This window comes from Leucoraja erinacea, chromosome 30 (assembly GCF_028641065.1).
Source record: "Leucoraja erinacea ecotype New England chromosome 30, Leri_hhj_1, whole genome shotgun sequence".
Taxonomy (NCBI): domain Eukaryota; kingdom Metazoa; phylum Chordata; class Chondrichthyes; order Rajiformes; family Rajidae; genus Leucoraja; species Leucoraja erinaceus.
In genome coordinates, this window is record NC_073406.1 from 11,854,345 (window position 1) to 11,870,576 (window position 16,232).

At 44.3% G+C, this 16,232-nt stretch overlaps 1 protein-coding gene across 1 annotated transcript; it reads left to right on the forward strand.

Annotated features, from left to right (window-relative positions):
- The first annotated feature begins 1,940 nt into the window (after positions 1-1,940).
- On the forward strand, positions 1,941-10,496 carry LOC129711645 (proproteinase E-like). Its single transcript, XM_055659444.1, has 8 exons — positions 1,941-2,025; positions 2,729-2,814; positions 4,722-4,819; positions 5,711-5,839; positions 6,048-6,184; positions 7,172-7,314; positions 7,836-7,988; positions 10,376-10,496. The coding sequence occupies exons 1-8, from the start codon at positions 1,947-1,949 to the stop codon at positions 10,391-10,393; spliced, it is 843 nt and encodes a 280-aa protein (XP_055515419.1). The 5' UTR covers positions 1,941-1,946; the 3' UTR covers positions 10,394-10,496.
- Positions 10,497-16,232: the final 5,736 nt, after the last annotated feature.

The window sequence follows — 16,232 nt, forward strand, 5'->3', positions numbered from 1 at the left end:
TTCAGTGTTATTACATAATCTTAATACTGTAAGCTAGTCTTTCAGATTTGAGTTTCTTACAGCTATCGTGCCTCTTCACAGGATCCACAAGATGCTGCAGATACTGGGATCAGGAACATAAAACAAACTGCTGCAGGTTGCGCATCTGTGGGAAGGAATGGTTGACGTTTCAGGTCGAGACCCTACATCAGGGTCTCCTGTCAGAAAGCGACAGATTTGGTCCTGAGTGGGCAAACTAGACCGACGCTTCTGTGCAATTTGATAGGGATCGGTACTCATAGAGTCATAGAGTCACGGTGGCGCAGCGGTAGAGTTGCTGCCTTACAGCGAATGCAGCGCCGGAAACCTTGGTTTGCTCCCGCCTACGGATGCTATCTGTATGGAGTTTGTACGTTCTTCCTGTGACTTGCGTGGGTTTTCTCTGAGATCTTCGGTTTCCTCCCACACTCCAAAGACGTACAGGTTTGTAGGTTAATTGGCTTGGTGTAAATGTAAACATTGTCCCTAGTGGGTGTAGGATAGCATTAATGTGCGGGGATCGCTGGTCGGCGCGGACCTGGTGGGCCGAAGGGCCTGTTTCCGCACTGTATCTCTAAAACTAAAAAACTAAAACTAAAAAAACTGAAAACATGCCCTTTGGCCCAAATTGCCTACACAGGTCACCATATCCCAGCTACACTAGTCCCACCTGCCTGTGTTTGGTCCATATCCCTCCAAACCTGTCCTACCCATATACCTGTCTAACTATTTCTTAAACATTGGGATAGTCCCAGCCTCGACTACCTCCTCTGGCAGCTTGTTCCATACACCCACCACCCTTTGTGTGAAAAAGTGACCCCTCAGGTTCCTATTAAATCTTTTCCCCTTCACCTTAAACCTATGTCCATTGGTGTCCTTTGCTGTTGTATATATCTTTGGTTCTATGTTATATTTAGATCCAATGCTCCTGTCCGTTAGTGTAAATGATGTGATCCTGGAAGAAACAGGAACTATTTGATGGCTTGCATCCGGAGGATATTAACCTGACAGTGACTTTGGAACTCCCTCTCTGCAAAATATCAATACCTTCAAGTGAAAACTTGGGAGAAAGTGACCAGGTCTGGAATTTTAAAAAAAAACTAACTATTATCACATACAACTTTAAATTAGTCTCAACATACAAAGATCATCATATCTCAAACGTCAATCTTCCTTCCAGTGGCTCCATTTATGCAGCCTCGGCAAGGCTCCACTCATGCTGCCTCGGCAAGGCCACCAGCACAATCAAGGTCGAGTCTCACCCCGGCCACTCCCTCTTCCCCCCTCTCCCATCGGGCAAGAGGTATAAATGTGGGAAAATGCACACCTCCAGATTCAGGGATAGTTTCTTCCCAGCTGTTATCAGGCAACTGCACCATCCTCGTAACAACTAGAGAGCAGTCCTGAGCTACTATCTACCTCATTGGAGACCCTCAGACTATCTTTAATCGGACTTAACTGGACTTTATCTTGCACAAAACGTTATCCCATTCATCTTGAATCAGTACACTGCCGATGACCCGAGTGTAATCATGTATTGTCTTTCCGCTGACTGGTTAGCATGCAACAAAAGCTTTTCACTGTCCCTCAGTACACGTGACAATAAACTAAACTAAACTGAACAAAATTAAAATATTAAACCAATCTAACATTTTTAGAAGTTCACAAATAAGCAAATCCTTTGACCAATTTGAACGAGGCATTTTTTCCTCAGCTTGGCTCATCTTTAGTCGTTCAGTGAAAGAAAGAAGATACCTTGTTCGGAGTTTTACGCATTGATCAAAAACAGTGCAACCTTGGTGCAAATCTGAAGTGTAATCGTGTCAAAGTATACGATGATTAAATGCTTCTCCCCATTTTCAAAGCTTGTTTTCAAATTCTGGGAAAGTAATGATTGATTGAATTTGCGTTGCCTTCGTTGATATAAAATGCCCAAAACACTCACGTTTTGCCAGTGCCTGAGTACGATGATGGAAGCCCTCCTCATCCTCCTGCTTGTGGCGGGTGGTAAGTTAATTGATGTTCAAGTTAGTAAATCTTCTTAAATATGCCATATATATATATATACTGTATATTAAGGAAGCACAGTGGCACAGCTAGTAGAGCTGTTGACTCACACTGCCAGAGATCCGGGTTCAATCCTGACCTTAGGTACTGTCTGTATGGAGTTTGCATGTGCTCCCTGTCACCGCATTGGTTTCCTACGGGCTCTGATTTCTTCCCACTTCCCAAAGACATGCAGGTTTGTTCAGGTTAATTGGCTTCTGTAAATTTGCCCCTAGTGAATAGGGAGGGGAGGAGAAAGTGGGATAACATGGAACTAGTGTGATCCAGTGAGAATGGTCCCTACCCTGAAATGTCACCAATGAATGTTCTGGTGAGGGTGGTGAACCTGTGGAATTCGTTGCCACAGACAGCTGTGGAGGCCAAGTCTTTGGGCATTTTTAAAGCAGATCGACAGGTTCTTGACTAATAAGAGTGTCAAAGGTTATGGGGAGAAGGCAAGAAAATGGGGTTGAGAGATCAGCCATGATTAAAAAATAGATCAGCCATGATTGAATGGCAGAGTACACTCGATTGGGCCGAATGGCCTAATTCTTCTCCTATGACATAAATTATGTTGTATAATTCTTTAAGGTCACTTACTGTCCTTCAATTAGTAACGTATTTCAGAGTCAGGTATTAAAGGGACAAACATTTGTCTTTTCAGCCAATGCCTGTGGAAATCCTACCTATCTTCCATACACCAGGGTAGTCAATGGAATCAATGCAAGACCATATAGCTGGCCCTGGCAGGTGAGTTGCAAACTGAACACATTGCAGATAGAAAAAAAGACCAATCTTAGCTTTCCCGGGGACCTGCATTCATACTTCCCTGCTATTCAGTGGAGACCACTGGACTATCTTCAATCAGAATTTACTGAATGAAAATGTTGCACTAAATGTTATTCTCTTTATCCTGTATCTGTACACTGTGGACGGCTCGATTGTAATCATGTATAGTCTTTCCTCTGACTGGTTCGCATGCAACAAACCCTCGGTACACGTGCCAATAAACGGAACTAAACTAAAGTTCAATGTGACCATCCAACCTCAGCTACAAGTGTTGAATGATACAGCAGTCACTGTCCATCCCCCATCAAATTGAGAGACACAAATGTTAAAGCAGATGAGAAGGGCACATGTTTACACAGAGAGTGTGCCTGGGTTATAAAACCAGACAAATTCCCTGAGCCTGATAGTACGAGAGCCTTCAGACTGAAGAAATATAAAAACATAGAAAATAGGTGCAGGAGTATGCCAATCGGCCCTTCGAGCCAGCACCGCCATTGCCTGAGCAAGGTTGATCATCCAAAAACAGTACCCCGTTCTGGCTTTTTCCCCATATCCCTTGATTCCCTTAGCCCTAAGAGCTAAATCTAACTCTCTACTGAACACATCCAGTGAATTGGTCTCCACTGTCTTCTGCGGCAGGGAGTTCCACAAATTCACAACTCTTTGGGTGAAAACATTTTTCCTCATCTCAGTCCTAAATGGCCTACCCCTTATTCTTAAACTGTGACCCCTGGTTCTGGACACCCCCAGAACATTTCGGGAACATCAGGAACATTTTTCCTGCATCTACCCTGTCCAATCCTTTAAGAATTTCATATGTTTCTATAAGATATCCTCTCATCCTTCTAAATTCCAGCAAATACAAGCCCAGTCGACCCATTCTTTCATCATACTGTATGTCAGTCACGCCATCCCAGGAATAAACCTGGTGAACCTACACTGCACTCCCTCAATAGCAAGAATGTCCTTACTCAAATTAGGAGACCAAAATTGCACACAATACTCCAGGTGCGGTCTCATCAGGGCCCTGTTCAACTGCAGTTGGACCTCCTTGCTCCTAAACTCAAATCCTCTTGCAATGGCCAACATGCCATTTGCTTTCTTCACTGCCTGATGTACCTGCATGCTTACTTACTAGGTGGAAAAGTGAGAGCTGAAGCCAAAGAGTTTGTAAAGGAACAGACGTGTTAGGAAGTGTAGGAAGGTGCTGCAGAAGCTGGTTTATACCGAAGAAAGACACAAAGTGCTGGAGTAACTCAGTGGGTCAGGCAGCATCCCTGGAGAAAATGCACGTGTGACGTTTCAGGTCGGAACCCTTCTTCAGACCCTGATCCTGAAGAAGGGATCTGACATGAAACGTCACCCATCCATTTTCTCCAGAGGCAGGTTAAGAAAATGGCCGAGAAGGTAGAACATAGAGAAGTCAGAGAAGGATGCCTGTAAACTTTGGATCTTTAAACATTGAGATATACAAAGCTGAAACAATAAGGTTTTAGGACATAGGAAGGATTTGTGATCAAAGAGGCAAATGGTTTTGAAACACAGGATCATCCACAACCTCACTGAATTGCAGTCAGTTCCAAGAACCATAAAGGTTTAATCCCTTGTCTGCTGCTTATGTGTTAATCGGATTTACAAGCCACTGTCTGAAGTTGTTGAACCCAATACTGAGGGCGAAGATTGCAGTGTGCCTAATCAAAGGAAGAGTTGGTCTTCATTATATTTTGTTATGCTGAAGGAACAGCACCTCATGTTTAATTCAGATTGCCAGTCTCTGTAATATTTTGCTTTCGTATAAGTCTGTTGGCTTATTAATACTTCTCTCCCGTTCTCCCATTCTAGGATAACTTGCTCTGTTTTGTTATTAGGTTTCCTTGGAAGTGAATAGGGGGACGTATTATTCCCACACCTGTGGAGGAAGCCTCATTGACAGTAACTGGGTGTTAACTGCAGGTCACTGCATCAGGTATGTACTTACTTCGAGTGAAAGAAAATCACAAAATGCTGTTCCCACTGTCGGATTCTCCCAGTGTCGTAGAGGGAACAGGCCCTTTGGCCTATCAAGGCCATGCTAACCTTTGAGTACCCTTTTTAACATGAATCTTTCCAATCCATTTTATCCTCCCCAAATTTCAATCAACTTCCCCAGATTCTACCGCACACTCGGGCAATGAGCAGCATCCAAATAACTACTGTCCTACAGAATTTTGGACTGTGGGAGGGAACTGGGGGAAACCCACATGGTTATAAGTAGAGCATGCAAACTCCACACGGCCAGCACCGGACGTCATTATCGAACTCACTTCACTGGAGCTCCAATAGTTGCTACACTGTGCCATCAACACGTTACTGTTCTGACAGCTCACACTTCAGTTACCGTATAAATCAAGTTTATTGGCAATAGAGAGTAAACATCTACTGATCTAGGTATGTGTGAGGCCCCTTCTACAGCAGCAAACTTCTCTCTCTCTCTCTGTGCCACTCTCACTACACCAAGGGAAGTGAGGATAAAAAGTACCCTTTCACGTTTAATGCCAGCTTCCATTCAGGTCATATAAAAGTCAGGGGGGGGGGGGCAGTTCCCCCCACCACGGGTACCATGTAATCCCGTGCTACCTGCTCCATGGTCAGATAGTCGGCGACTAAACCGTCTCCCTCACCTGGTTTGCCAGGTGAGGAGGGGGCTGTGGACCCCCAGCGGGACCAAAAACAAGACCTGTCAAAGGGCTGATGAACTCCTAGCGAGCCAACGGCCATCCACACTTCAGTTGAAGTTGCGATCACTGTCGTACATAGCATTGTAAGGCACCATGCCCGTTGTTGTTTTCAAGCGTTAAATGTGTATCTTTTTTTAAAGCTCAGGCCGCTCTTACCGTGTGGTACTTGGTGAGTACGACAGGAGAGTGGATGAAGGTTCAGAAGAGGTGATTGATGCAGCAAAGATCTTTGTTCATCCTCAGTGGAACCCTAGCTGCCTGGCCTGCGGGTAAGATGCTTAAATTGCTGTGCCTGCATTATTGGTTGAAGCGCTTTGCAGGTGTAACACTGGCAAGAATCGAGGACTCTCTCATTGGGACCAAACACCAGGGGGCAGTCCGTTACATCTATTAAATTGAATCTTGCTTTAAATTAAGCGTTGACATTGTAAATTATCAATTATTACCCGGCAACTTTCTGAAACGTTCTTGTCTTAGGAATGACATTGCTCTCATCAAACTTACAAAACCGGCAACTCTGAGTGACAAGGTCAAGCCAGCTTGTATTCCTCCAGCCGGTGAGATATTTGAAAATGGCTTTCCCTGCATCGTCACTGGATGGGGCAGACTCTACAGTAAGTAATCCACAGTTCAATTGAAGTCTCTGTGCTACATCACCTGTTGGAACAGATCCTTCCATCATGGGTTCTTCCTTTGGCAGATACACTGGCATTGATTTATTTGGTGAAAGGGCTATGCAACGGTTGTTCCTGCTGTACATTCAAAGGTTCAATGATTCAATGATACTTATGTCCCTCGGTTCAAGTGAACTTCTTTGCTTTTGCATACATTACACAAAGTATACAAAGAGTTGCCCCTGTTTTTGAGCCAACAAAGCAACAAAATTATTCATTAGAGCCACGTTGTCTTTCGTCATTGTTGGCGGCCTCCCTGCTGGTTTCCTCTTTGTTCTTGGTCCCCCCACCCTTCCACCCTTCCATCCACCGGGTATCAACTGTATCCTCTTTGTTCTGATGTCGCTGCATTTATCTAAGGACCATTAAATTCCAATTTTATGTAATTCTTTCCTGTTTGTCGTCTTTCACCATTGCTGTCTTCCACCTTCTTGCCCAATGAAGTCGATTGAGTTTTCGATTGCCGTTATTTATAGGGAAGATGCCTCCTGCGGACTAAACCCATTCCCAATGTGAAATGCAGTGTCCCACTTCCCAACAGTTGCTCCCCTTACAAGATCAACTAAGACTAACATGGTCAAAGGAATTTGGGGCTTGATTGCCATTTGCTCCCTGCACTTGGAAGTTCAGTGCAGAGGTTGGCAGATTAACATTCAGCAAAGGCCTTCGACAAACATTATGTGTTAAATATATATTATCTTAAGTCTAATGCATAATTATTGTTGGGTGCCATATTTAACAGATGAATATTAGTATATGCACAGGATGATATTTTGAAATTGAAGCACCCTAGCTTTTGAGAAACAGGATTTTTCACCTACCTTGTGAAACATCTTTTACACACCAACTGGTGTGATGTGAGAGTTGCAATTTCTCTCAGGTTGTGTCCTCCAATGAATGCATGTTTGTCCACCTACAATTTTATAGCCGGTGGCCCCACTGCAGCAGAGTTGCAGCAAGCACTACTGCCAATTGTTGACCATCAGACGTGCAAGCAAATTGACTGGTGGGGGAACAGTGTGAGAACTACCATGGTTTGTGCCGGAGGGTATGAGAAGTCTGGCTGTAACGTAAGTAACTTGCACACACGTCAACTTTAAATGCTTTGTGTTTTTTGAGAAAATGCTAAGCAGATCCGGGAAACTGATCCTCTTAAAACTTTAGACAAGCACTCTTACTGAAACGTACATGATCCTACGCAGAGCGTGGCAGGGTAAATGGTTACGTTTCCACTCATGGGAGAACGTTGAAAGTGAGAACGTGGTTACTTACAAGCAGGGGGTGGTTATTTGAGATGAAGGAATGTTCTCACAGAAGGTGGTGAAAATTTGGAATTCTCTGACCCAGAAGAGTTGTATAGGTTGGATCACTGGAGGCATTGAAAGAGGTGATAGGTAGATTCTTCAAAGATTGGGGAATTGAGGAGGCATGGGAATGTGAAGAGAGGAGTTGAGACCAGGGGCAGATCAGCCATGATCATATTGAATGATGGAACATGATGGAGGGTGTACCCTCACTCCTATTGGCCGAAGGACAAAAACAATCATCCTTAGCATTGCTACTGGCTTAATGTATTCTTTATTTCATTTAGGGAGACTCTGGTGGCCCTTTGAATTGCCAAGGCGCTGAAGGATTGTGGTACGTTTTTGGTGTAGTCAGCTTCGGGTCAAGTAGAGGTTGCAACACCCCTCAAAAACCCACAGTCTTCACCCGGGTGTCTGCTTTCAACTCTTGGATAGCTTCGGTAAGTATAATTCCACGCAAAACTGATGCTGTGCGTTTTGGATTTGTATATCTCACAGCAATCCTCATCCAATACAAATGTTAAATGGCAAAGATTGAAGAAGGGGAATCGATCGGGTAGACGCACAGAGTCTCTTGCTCAGAGTTGGTGAATGGAGAACCAGAGGGCATGGGTTTAATAGACAATAGACAATAAACAATAGGTGCACCAGTAGGCCAAGGGGGGACGTTTTTATAGGAAGCTGAGGGGTAACCTTTTCACGCACAGTGTGCTGGATGTATTGAACAAGCAGCCAGAGGAGGGAGTTGAGGCAAGAACTATCGCAACATTTAAGAAGCTGTTAGACAGGTGCGTGGATAGGACAGGTTTAGAGGGAAATGGGACAAACACAGGCCAGTGGAACTAGTGTAAATGGGACATGTTGGTCGGTGTGGGAAACTTGGCCAAAGTCCCTGCCTCCACACTGTATGACCCAAGGACTCCATGAGACAATTTCATCCTGTGTAAATCTTTTGAAATTTAATGTTGACACCCAATTATCTCCAAGTATGTTTAAAAGCTGGATTCTGGACAACAACGTTATACGATATATTTAGTAGTGCAGAACCATTACAACAGTTTCATGCTTCAAAGAACTATAATTTTTAATGGGTACACGTCTCACAGTGCCAAAAAATATACAGAGGCATGAAATACTTAATAAGCAATGCTATGAAACTGGAACACCTTATCATTTAGATTATGATTTTTCTTTCCTTTTGTGGAGTTGGATTGGTTTTGAAAAATACTGTAATTCACTGTAGAATTTAAAGCATTTATTTGAATTGTAAATTTATTCAAATTTACAAAATTTACTGTAAATTGTTTGCTGTTCAATTTTTGTCCAAATTAATTTGAGTTTAAACACTAAATGGGATCTGGTTATTTTAACACATTTCACTTGTGAATCAATGGGAGAAAGATTGTGTGAATAACTCAATTTGTGTTAGTAATGAACAGAATGTTTGGTATGCTCGGTATCTTCTGGTCAACGCCAATAGCTTTGGTTTTAGTTTTAGTTTTAGAGAAACAGGCCCTTCAGTCCACCGGGTCCGCGCCGACCAGCGATCACCGCACACTAACACTATCCTACACCCCACTAGGGTCAATTTTTACATTTACCAAGCCAATTAACCTACAAACCTGTGGGAGGAAACCGAAGATCTTGGAGAAAACCCACGCAGATCACGGGGAGACGCACAAACTCCGTATAGACAGCACCCGCAGTCGGGATCGAACCCGGGTCTCCGGCGCTGCATTCGCAGTAAGGCAGCAACTCTACCGCTGCGCCACCATGACCGCCCATCCGCTCTTCTAGATATTGCCTTGATAAGTCGTAGAATCGCAGCACATGAGTGTGCCTCTTTGAGAATGATCTTAGATACTAGAGGTGGCAAAGTCCCAAAAGAGAGGTTCCAAATAAAAGCAGAGGCACCAAATCCACAATGATAATGGCACGTTGTCCAAGTAGACCAGTCTAAACGTCTGGATCCCACCAGGGAGCGGACCCAACATGACGAGAATTATGATGAACAAGATAGGGAGCTAAAAGACAATAGTTGCATCGTTGGTCAAGCTAAGTTTCCAATGCCAGCATTGCTGCTGTGGAGAACTGCCACTCAAAAGGGACATATTATTCTACAGTATCTAGCAAAAGGAATGCCTGCCAGTTATGCTCATCTCCTCTCATTCAGATCTACAGACTTTGTTGAATCCAAAGGTATAATGGTGAATACTTTTTGCCAGCTGACACTCACATATGCTCTTAACATCCGTGCCGATTATGAATTTATCCCCATTAGTTCTTTCCACGAGGATGCCGAGAGAAATGAAAGTTCGGGTGCCCATAAGACCATTGGACATAGGAGCAGAATGGGACAATTTGGCCCATCGAGTCTACTCTGCCATTTAGTCATGTCTGATCCATCTCTCTCGCACAACCCCATTCTCCTGCCTTCTCCCCATAACCTTGATGCTTTAATAATCAAGAACCTGTCGATCTCCGCTTGAAAAATACCCAATGTCTTGGCCTCAATTGCTGTCTGTGGAAATGATTTCCACAAGTTCACCACTCCCTTGCTAAAGAAACCCCTCCTCATCTCCATTCTAAATGTACATCCTTTTATTCTGAGCCTGGGCCATTTGGTTCTGGACTCTCCCATCACTGGAAACATCATTTCCACGTCCACTCTATCCAGGCCTATATCCAGACTGTAGGCAGCAGCTCAGGTCAATGCCTCGACTGTATCATGACCCAAGCTGAGTAGAGGTAACTTGTGCTGCAAATTGCTGTTCTGAGCATATCTTACAATTACTCCTAATATCTCTTCTTGTGTCTTTCTTTTCAGACAATGGCCAGTAATTGACAGGTGGGACTACAGTAATTGAACATCTCCTGACCAGTAACTTTGAACTGAATAAACAGGACTAATGGACATTGAACTTGAACATTGTGGTTATTTTATCCCTGGAAAATATCTTGTTGCCTATCCATATTACCATCCTCATGATTCCGAAGAGTTTATTTCAAATCAATACAGTTCAAATTGGGCTGGAAGTACTCAGGGGGTCAGGTGCCGTCTGTGGGGAGTGAAACAGAGCTATATTTCAGTCTGGGACATGCATCTCTTTCCACTGTTAGGGGGTGACTTGACCTGACTTGACCCGCTGAGTGTTTCCAGCATCTTCATCCTTGTTTCAGCTTGTTTTTTTTGTCATTTTTATCGATTATATTTCAATGACTGATATTTCTGGACAATCCAACACGATGCCAGTGCCTTGTCCTCAAACCAGTCCTCTCCACAACAACATTTTAGTGCCGATGTTTTTCCAGAGACTCAATTTAGTCATTTCCTCAAGCTCTTGGAATGTGCAAATGAATATATCCAAGCTTCACACAACTTGGGTCAGCAGTAGAAACAAAAACTGCAGATGCTGGTTTATATAAAAGGACACAAAGTGCTGGAATGACTCAGCTGGTCAGACAACATCGCCGGGGAACATGAATCAGTGACATTTCTGGGGGGGATCCTTTTTCGGACTGAATGTTGGAGGGGAAGGAGGGGGGGGGGGGAGTAGTGGAGTGGGGGGGGGGGGGGGGGGGGGGGGGGGGGGAGGGGAGAGAAGGAAGCTGGGAGAGAGGTGAGGCAGCATGAAGCATGACCACAGGTGAGGGATACTTTTGATAGGCACATGTTGGAATAAAGGCCAAAGATTAAAGCAGAGGGTGTGAGACAGACTGATTGAAGAGTTGCAAATTATGAAGCCGGAGGAAGGAATGAAAGGGGAGGTGAGATATAGGTGCAAATTCAGATGGGGCACAGGGGAGGAGGGTAAGTAAGGGTGCGGGGGAGAATGTGGGAGGGGCTGTTGTTAGACGTTACCTAAAATTGGAGAATTCTATGGTCATACCATTGGTTGTAAGCTACCCAAGCTCCCAAATATGAGGAACTGTTCCTTCAGTTTGTGTACGGCTTCAGTCTAGCAACGGAGAAAACCCAGAACAGAAAGTTTAAATGTGGGAATGGGAAGAGGATTTAAAATGGTTAGCAAACGAGAGATCCAGTTGGCCTTAGCGACCAAGTGCAAGTGTTCAGCGAACGGCCGCTGAGTCTATGCTTGGTCCGGTCCGATAAACAAGAAGCCACATCCTTGAAGCCATGCCAACTTAGGCAATCCACCAGGAGATAAACGTTAGCAATATCATTGGGGACAGGCAATAGTAGTTGTTGAAACAGGCTGGTAATGAAAAGCGCAATAAAGTGAAAACTCATTGATAAAGAAACAAGGTAAGCAGGAAACTTTGAAGCATTAGCTTGAGAACCCAGAACCTTTTCAAACACTAAATATCCAAGCAAGGAGCAGCCCCAAGTTAGCCAAGTTTAGATGCTCTCAAATCTAAACAACTTTCTGTCACATGGCATGAGAATGCACACGAGTAAACAGGCGTTCATTAGAAACTCAAGGTTTAATGTTGTCACATGTACTGAGATACACTGGCATACGCTTGGCCAGGCTTGGGCTTTATCATGAAACTTTAGAAAAACTGTGCTATTCATGATTTTTACAAAACTCTGCTTTTCAAGGTCAACACTGCTATTCTTTGAATTAATCTCAGGAGCTGAAATTTTCTCATTGTTAGAAGCTCTTTTCATTAACAAACTTTGCAAATCCATGCATAGCATACTTACCAACACTTATAATCAAGTACACTGCCAGATATTTATAATCAGAACAATATGGAAAATCAGGACTACTCGATAAAATCAGAAGGACACTTAATCTCATTCTGATTCAATGGGATACTTAGGCAACAGCTGGCAATGGTCAAAATACATTCAGCTTTTTATTCTCAGTGGAAATTGAAGCCAAGTCCATTTGGCGTATTGATTTTGTGCAATTAGAGACCTGATGTCCTGATTGCTACCCTCAAGTCTGACTGTTCCACAAAGTTGACGCAAATGCATCATTGGAGAAATGGACATTGGAGAATGGCAATGATGAGCTTCAAGCCACGATCTTTCTCTCCCCTCTGGAGACATTCGCCAAGTAATGAGTCAATTGTGGACATTTCTCAAAGCAGCAAGACATGCAGTGTGGATGACCTGGTGCTTTGAATCTTGCTGTTACTTTGTAAAATTTAGATGATCTTCACATCTCCAAAGTATTTGTAGATCACTGGTTCCTGGCTGGTTACCGAAAGATAGCTGTCCACTTGCTAATTGTTGCATCGATAAAGGAGAGTGTGAAGGAGCATGGTATAGGAGGTAGCATGAGGGAGGGCATTGAAACGGAAGCTCATTCAACAGAATGCATCTCTAGATGGAACGGAGAGCTTGGACTTTCCAATCACTGTTGACGTGGGAGTTTACTGCTGATTTTGAATAATATTCTTCCCCGAGGGTAATTGTGATGTGAGAGCAAGTTTGTTGCTGCCTTCCTTTTGTCTGCTGGTACCAAATATGGTGCTGCCTGACTCCAATCAAACCCCCTTCTGGTGTAGTCGGGAGGATTTGATGAAAATGTGGAGAGTCAGAATATGAGACCATTCAGGTCCCAAGATGAGCGGACAATTCTGGTGTTTATGTTAATTGGGTGAATATGTAAAGTGAATGGGGACCACCTAGGTATTGGGAGAGTTTAGTTTTGATTAGTTTGGAGATATAGCGTGGAACCAGGCCCTTCAGCCCACCGAGTCCGCACCGACCAGCGATCCCTGCACATTAACACCATCCTACACACACTAGGGACAATTTACACATGCACCAAGCCAATTAACCTACATACCTGTACGTCTTTGGAGTGTGGGAGGAAACCAAAGATCTCGGAGAAAACCCACAGAACGTGCAAACTCCATCCAGACAGCATCTGTAGTCGGGATTGAACCTGGGTCTCTGGCGTTGCAAGCGCTGTAAGGCAGCAACGCTATTGCTACGCCACTGTGGCTGCCCACAACGAGTTAAAGGATTAGCCATTAAAGCAACCATATTGATTATTAAATGTTTGAATGGAGTGGGCCTACCACCAAGAACAGTCTGAAGAAGGGTTTCGGCCCGAAACGTTGCCTATTTCCTTCGCTCCATAGATGCTGCTGCACCCGCTGAGTTTCTCCAGCTTTTCTGTGTAACCAAGAACACAATAGCCTCTCACAAGTGGGATGAATATTTAATACTAGACTAAGGCATCACTGTCATAATTAGATTCATGGAATCATACAGCATGGAAACCCTTGGGCCCAACTTGTCCATGCCGACCAAGATGCTTAATTTACGCTAGTCCCAACTGCCTACGTTTGGCCCATATTTCTCTAAACCTTTCCAAATGTCTTTTAAATATTGTTCTTTAACTGTCTCAGCTACCTCCACTGGCAGCTCATTGCATATTTTCACCACCCTATGTATTAGAAGGTTGCCCCTCAGGTTCGTTCTTAAGTCTTTCCCCTCTCAACTTAAAGCCACATCCTCTGGTTCTTGATTCCCCTACACTGGGTAAAAGACTCCTTCCATTCACCCCATTGTCTGTTCATTCTGTCCATTCATCTATTCCGCTCAAGATATGTAAAACTTGAAAATGAAACTGAAAGTTTAAAAAAACGTTAGCCATTCTGGAAAGGCACTGTATGACCTTGAAGGAGGCAGCAGAGGCTGCACAAGAATGGCCAGAGTGGGTGGGGTTAATACTGCCTGTGGATTTTTAATACCACAATTTTAACACTGCAGTGCCACCTAGAGGGCAGTGTCGCGTAACGTTCGGAATAGATTCTAAATTCTAACATTCTTAAATGTGAAATAGAATAGCAGCATCTGATTATTGCGATTAAAATATAACACCTTTTGTACAGAGGGTCCTCAAAATCTTGCAGTCATACAAGGGGGGCCATGGGGGCGCAGCGGTAGAGTTGCTGCCTTACAGTGCTTGCAGCGCCAGAGACCCGGGTTTGATCCCGACCACAGGTGCTTGGCTGTACGGAGTTTGTACTCTCTCCCCGTGGCAATGTGTGTTTTCTCCGAGATCTTCGGTTTCCTCCCACACTCCAAAGCTGTACAGGTATATAGGTTGATTAGCTTGATATAAGTGTAAATTGTTCCCAGTGTGTGTAGGGGATAATGTTAATGCGTGGGGATCGCTGGTTGGTGCGGACCCGGTGGGTCGAAGGGCTTGTTTCTGCGCTGTAAATTAAACTAAACCTCCTGTTGAATGGTAAAAGCAGGAAGAGGGCATGGTCCGGATTGCTATCCTTCGTGATAACCTCATGTAGATGCTTTCAAAAGAGGGGAAGGTAGTTGAACTCATCCTGAGATATAGACAATAGACAATAGACAATAGGTGCAGGAGTAGGCCATTCGGCCCTTCGAGCCAGCACCGCCATTCAATGTGATCATGGCTGATCATCCCCAATCAATACGCCGTTCCTGCCTTCTCCCCATATCCCCATGACTCCGCTATTTTTAAGAGTCCTATCTAGCTCTTTCTTGAAAGCATCAAGAGGCAGAGATGATGCGTCATTAATTTTAGATTTGATTTGTTTATTGTCAAGTGTACCGAGGTACAGTGAAGGCAAACGGTTACCAAGCTAAGTAATAGAAACTTCAGAGACAATGGACGTGACTACACCTTGCATGGTTGAAAATATGGGGAGAGTGGGATCCATACTTGGGGCCACCACACGACCCTATAAACAAATAAAAACTATTTTCCCACAAATCCAGGAACCCAACAGAAGGTCAGGGACACTGGATTGTAAACCACAAAGAGGGGACCAGACACCTGGAATACCACAGGCATTACTTTCCTCAGGGTGCAGTTTGCTGGAAAGCCCCAGCAGAGGGCTCTGCTACACCAGGAATGAAAGGCAGGAGGCAGGGCAGGGATGGGAATGAGCGAGGAGCAACTGTGGAGCCAGGGGGATGAGAGAGGGGAGACAGGGCACACTAGCCCAGCACCACCCGAGGATGATTCAAACTGAAGTGGGAAATGCAGAAGGCACCCGACCCAGAACCTATAGAAACCAAGGTTACACAAAAAAGCTGGAGAAACTCAGCGGGTGCAGCAGCATCTATGGAGTGAAGGAAATAGGCAACGTTTCGGGCCGAAACGTTGCCTATTTCCTTCGCTCCATAGATATTGCTGCACCCGCTGAGTTTCTCCAGCTTTTTTGTGTAATCTTCGATTCTCCAGCATCTGCAGTTCCTTCTTAAACACCTATAGAAACCAACCCTGGGATATTCAAAATAAATGACACAAGGTGCTGGAGTTAGTCAACGGGTGGGGATTATGTACAGGTTGTGGTCTTGAAATTATTTGAAATTGCAAATGGTGTAGCCAGAGGAAAGATGTAGGTGATATTGACACGGGACATTGACCAGAGGCCCATTTGTTGTAAAGTTGGACAGAAAGCTAATGCAGCAAGGTTAGATACTAACCCCGTAACACTAATGTACCACTCAATACCATAGGGCAACACTTCACCCCGGACCTAGTGCCCATGCACTTGACCTTAGACTATACTTCCCATTGTATCCCCATTGTAAACCCTTCTGGTCTTCCGTTAAATCCCTGGAAGACTTTGACCAAGACTGAGTGGCATAGAGCCTGAAAGAATGCCAGCAACAACGGAGAGATCATCACATACCCCATAGTGAAACCACATGGTTTTGTCCTCCATCGCAAGCAATGACTAACCCAGAACTGAATCCGCACCCTCCA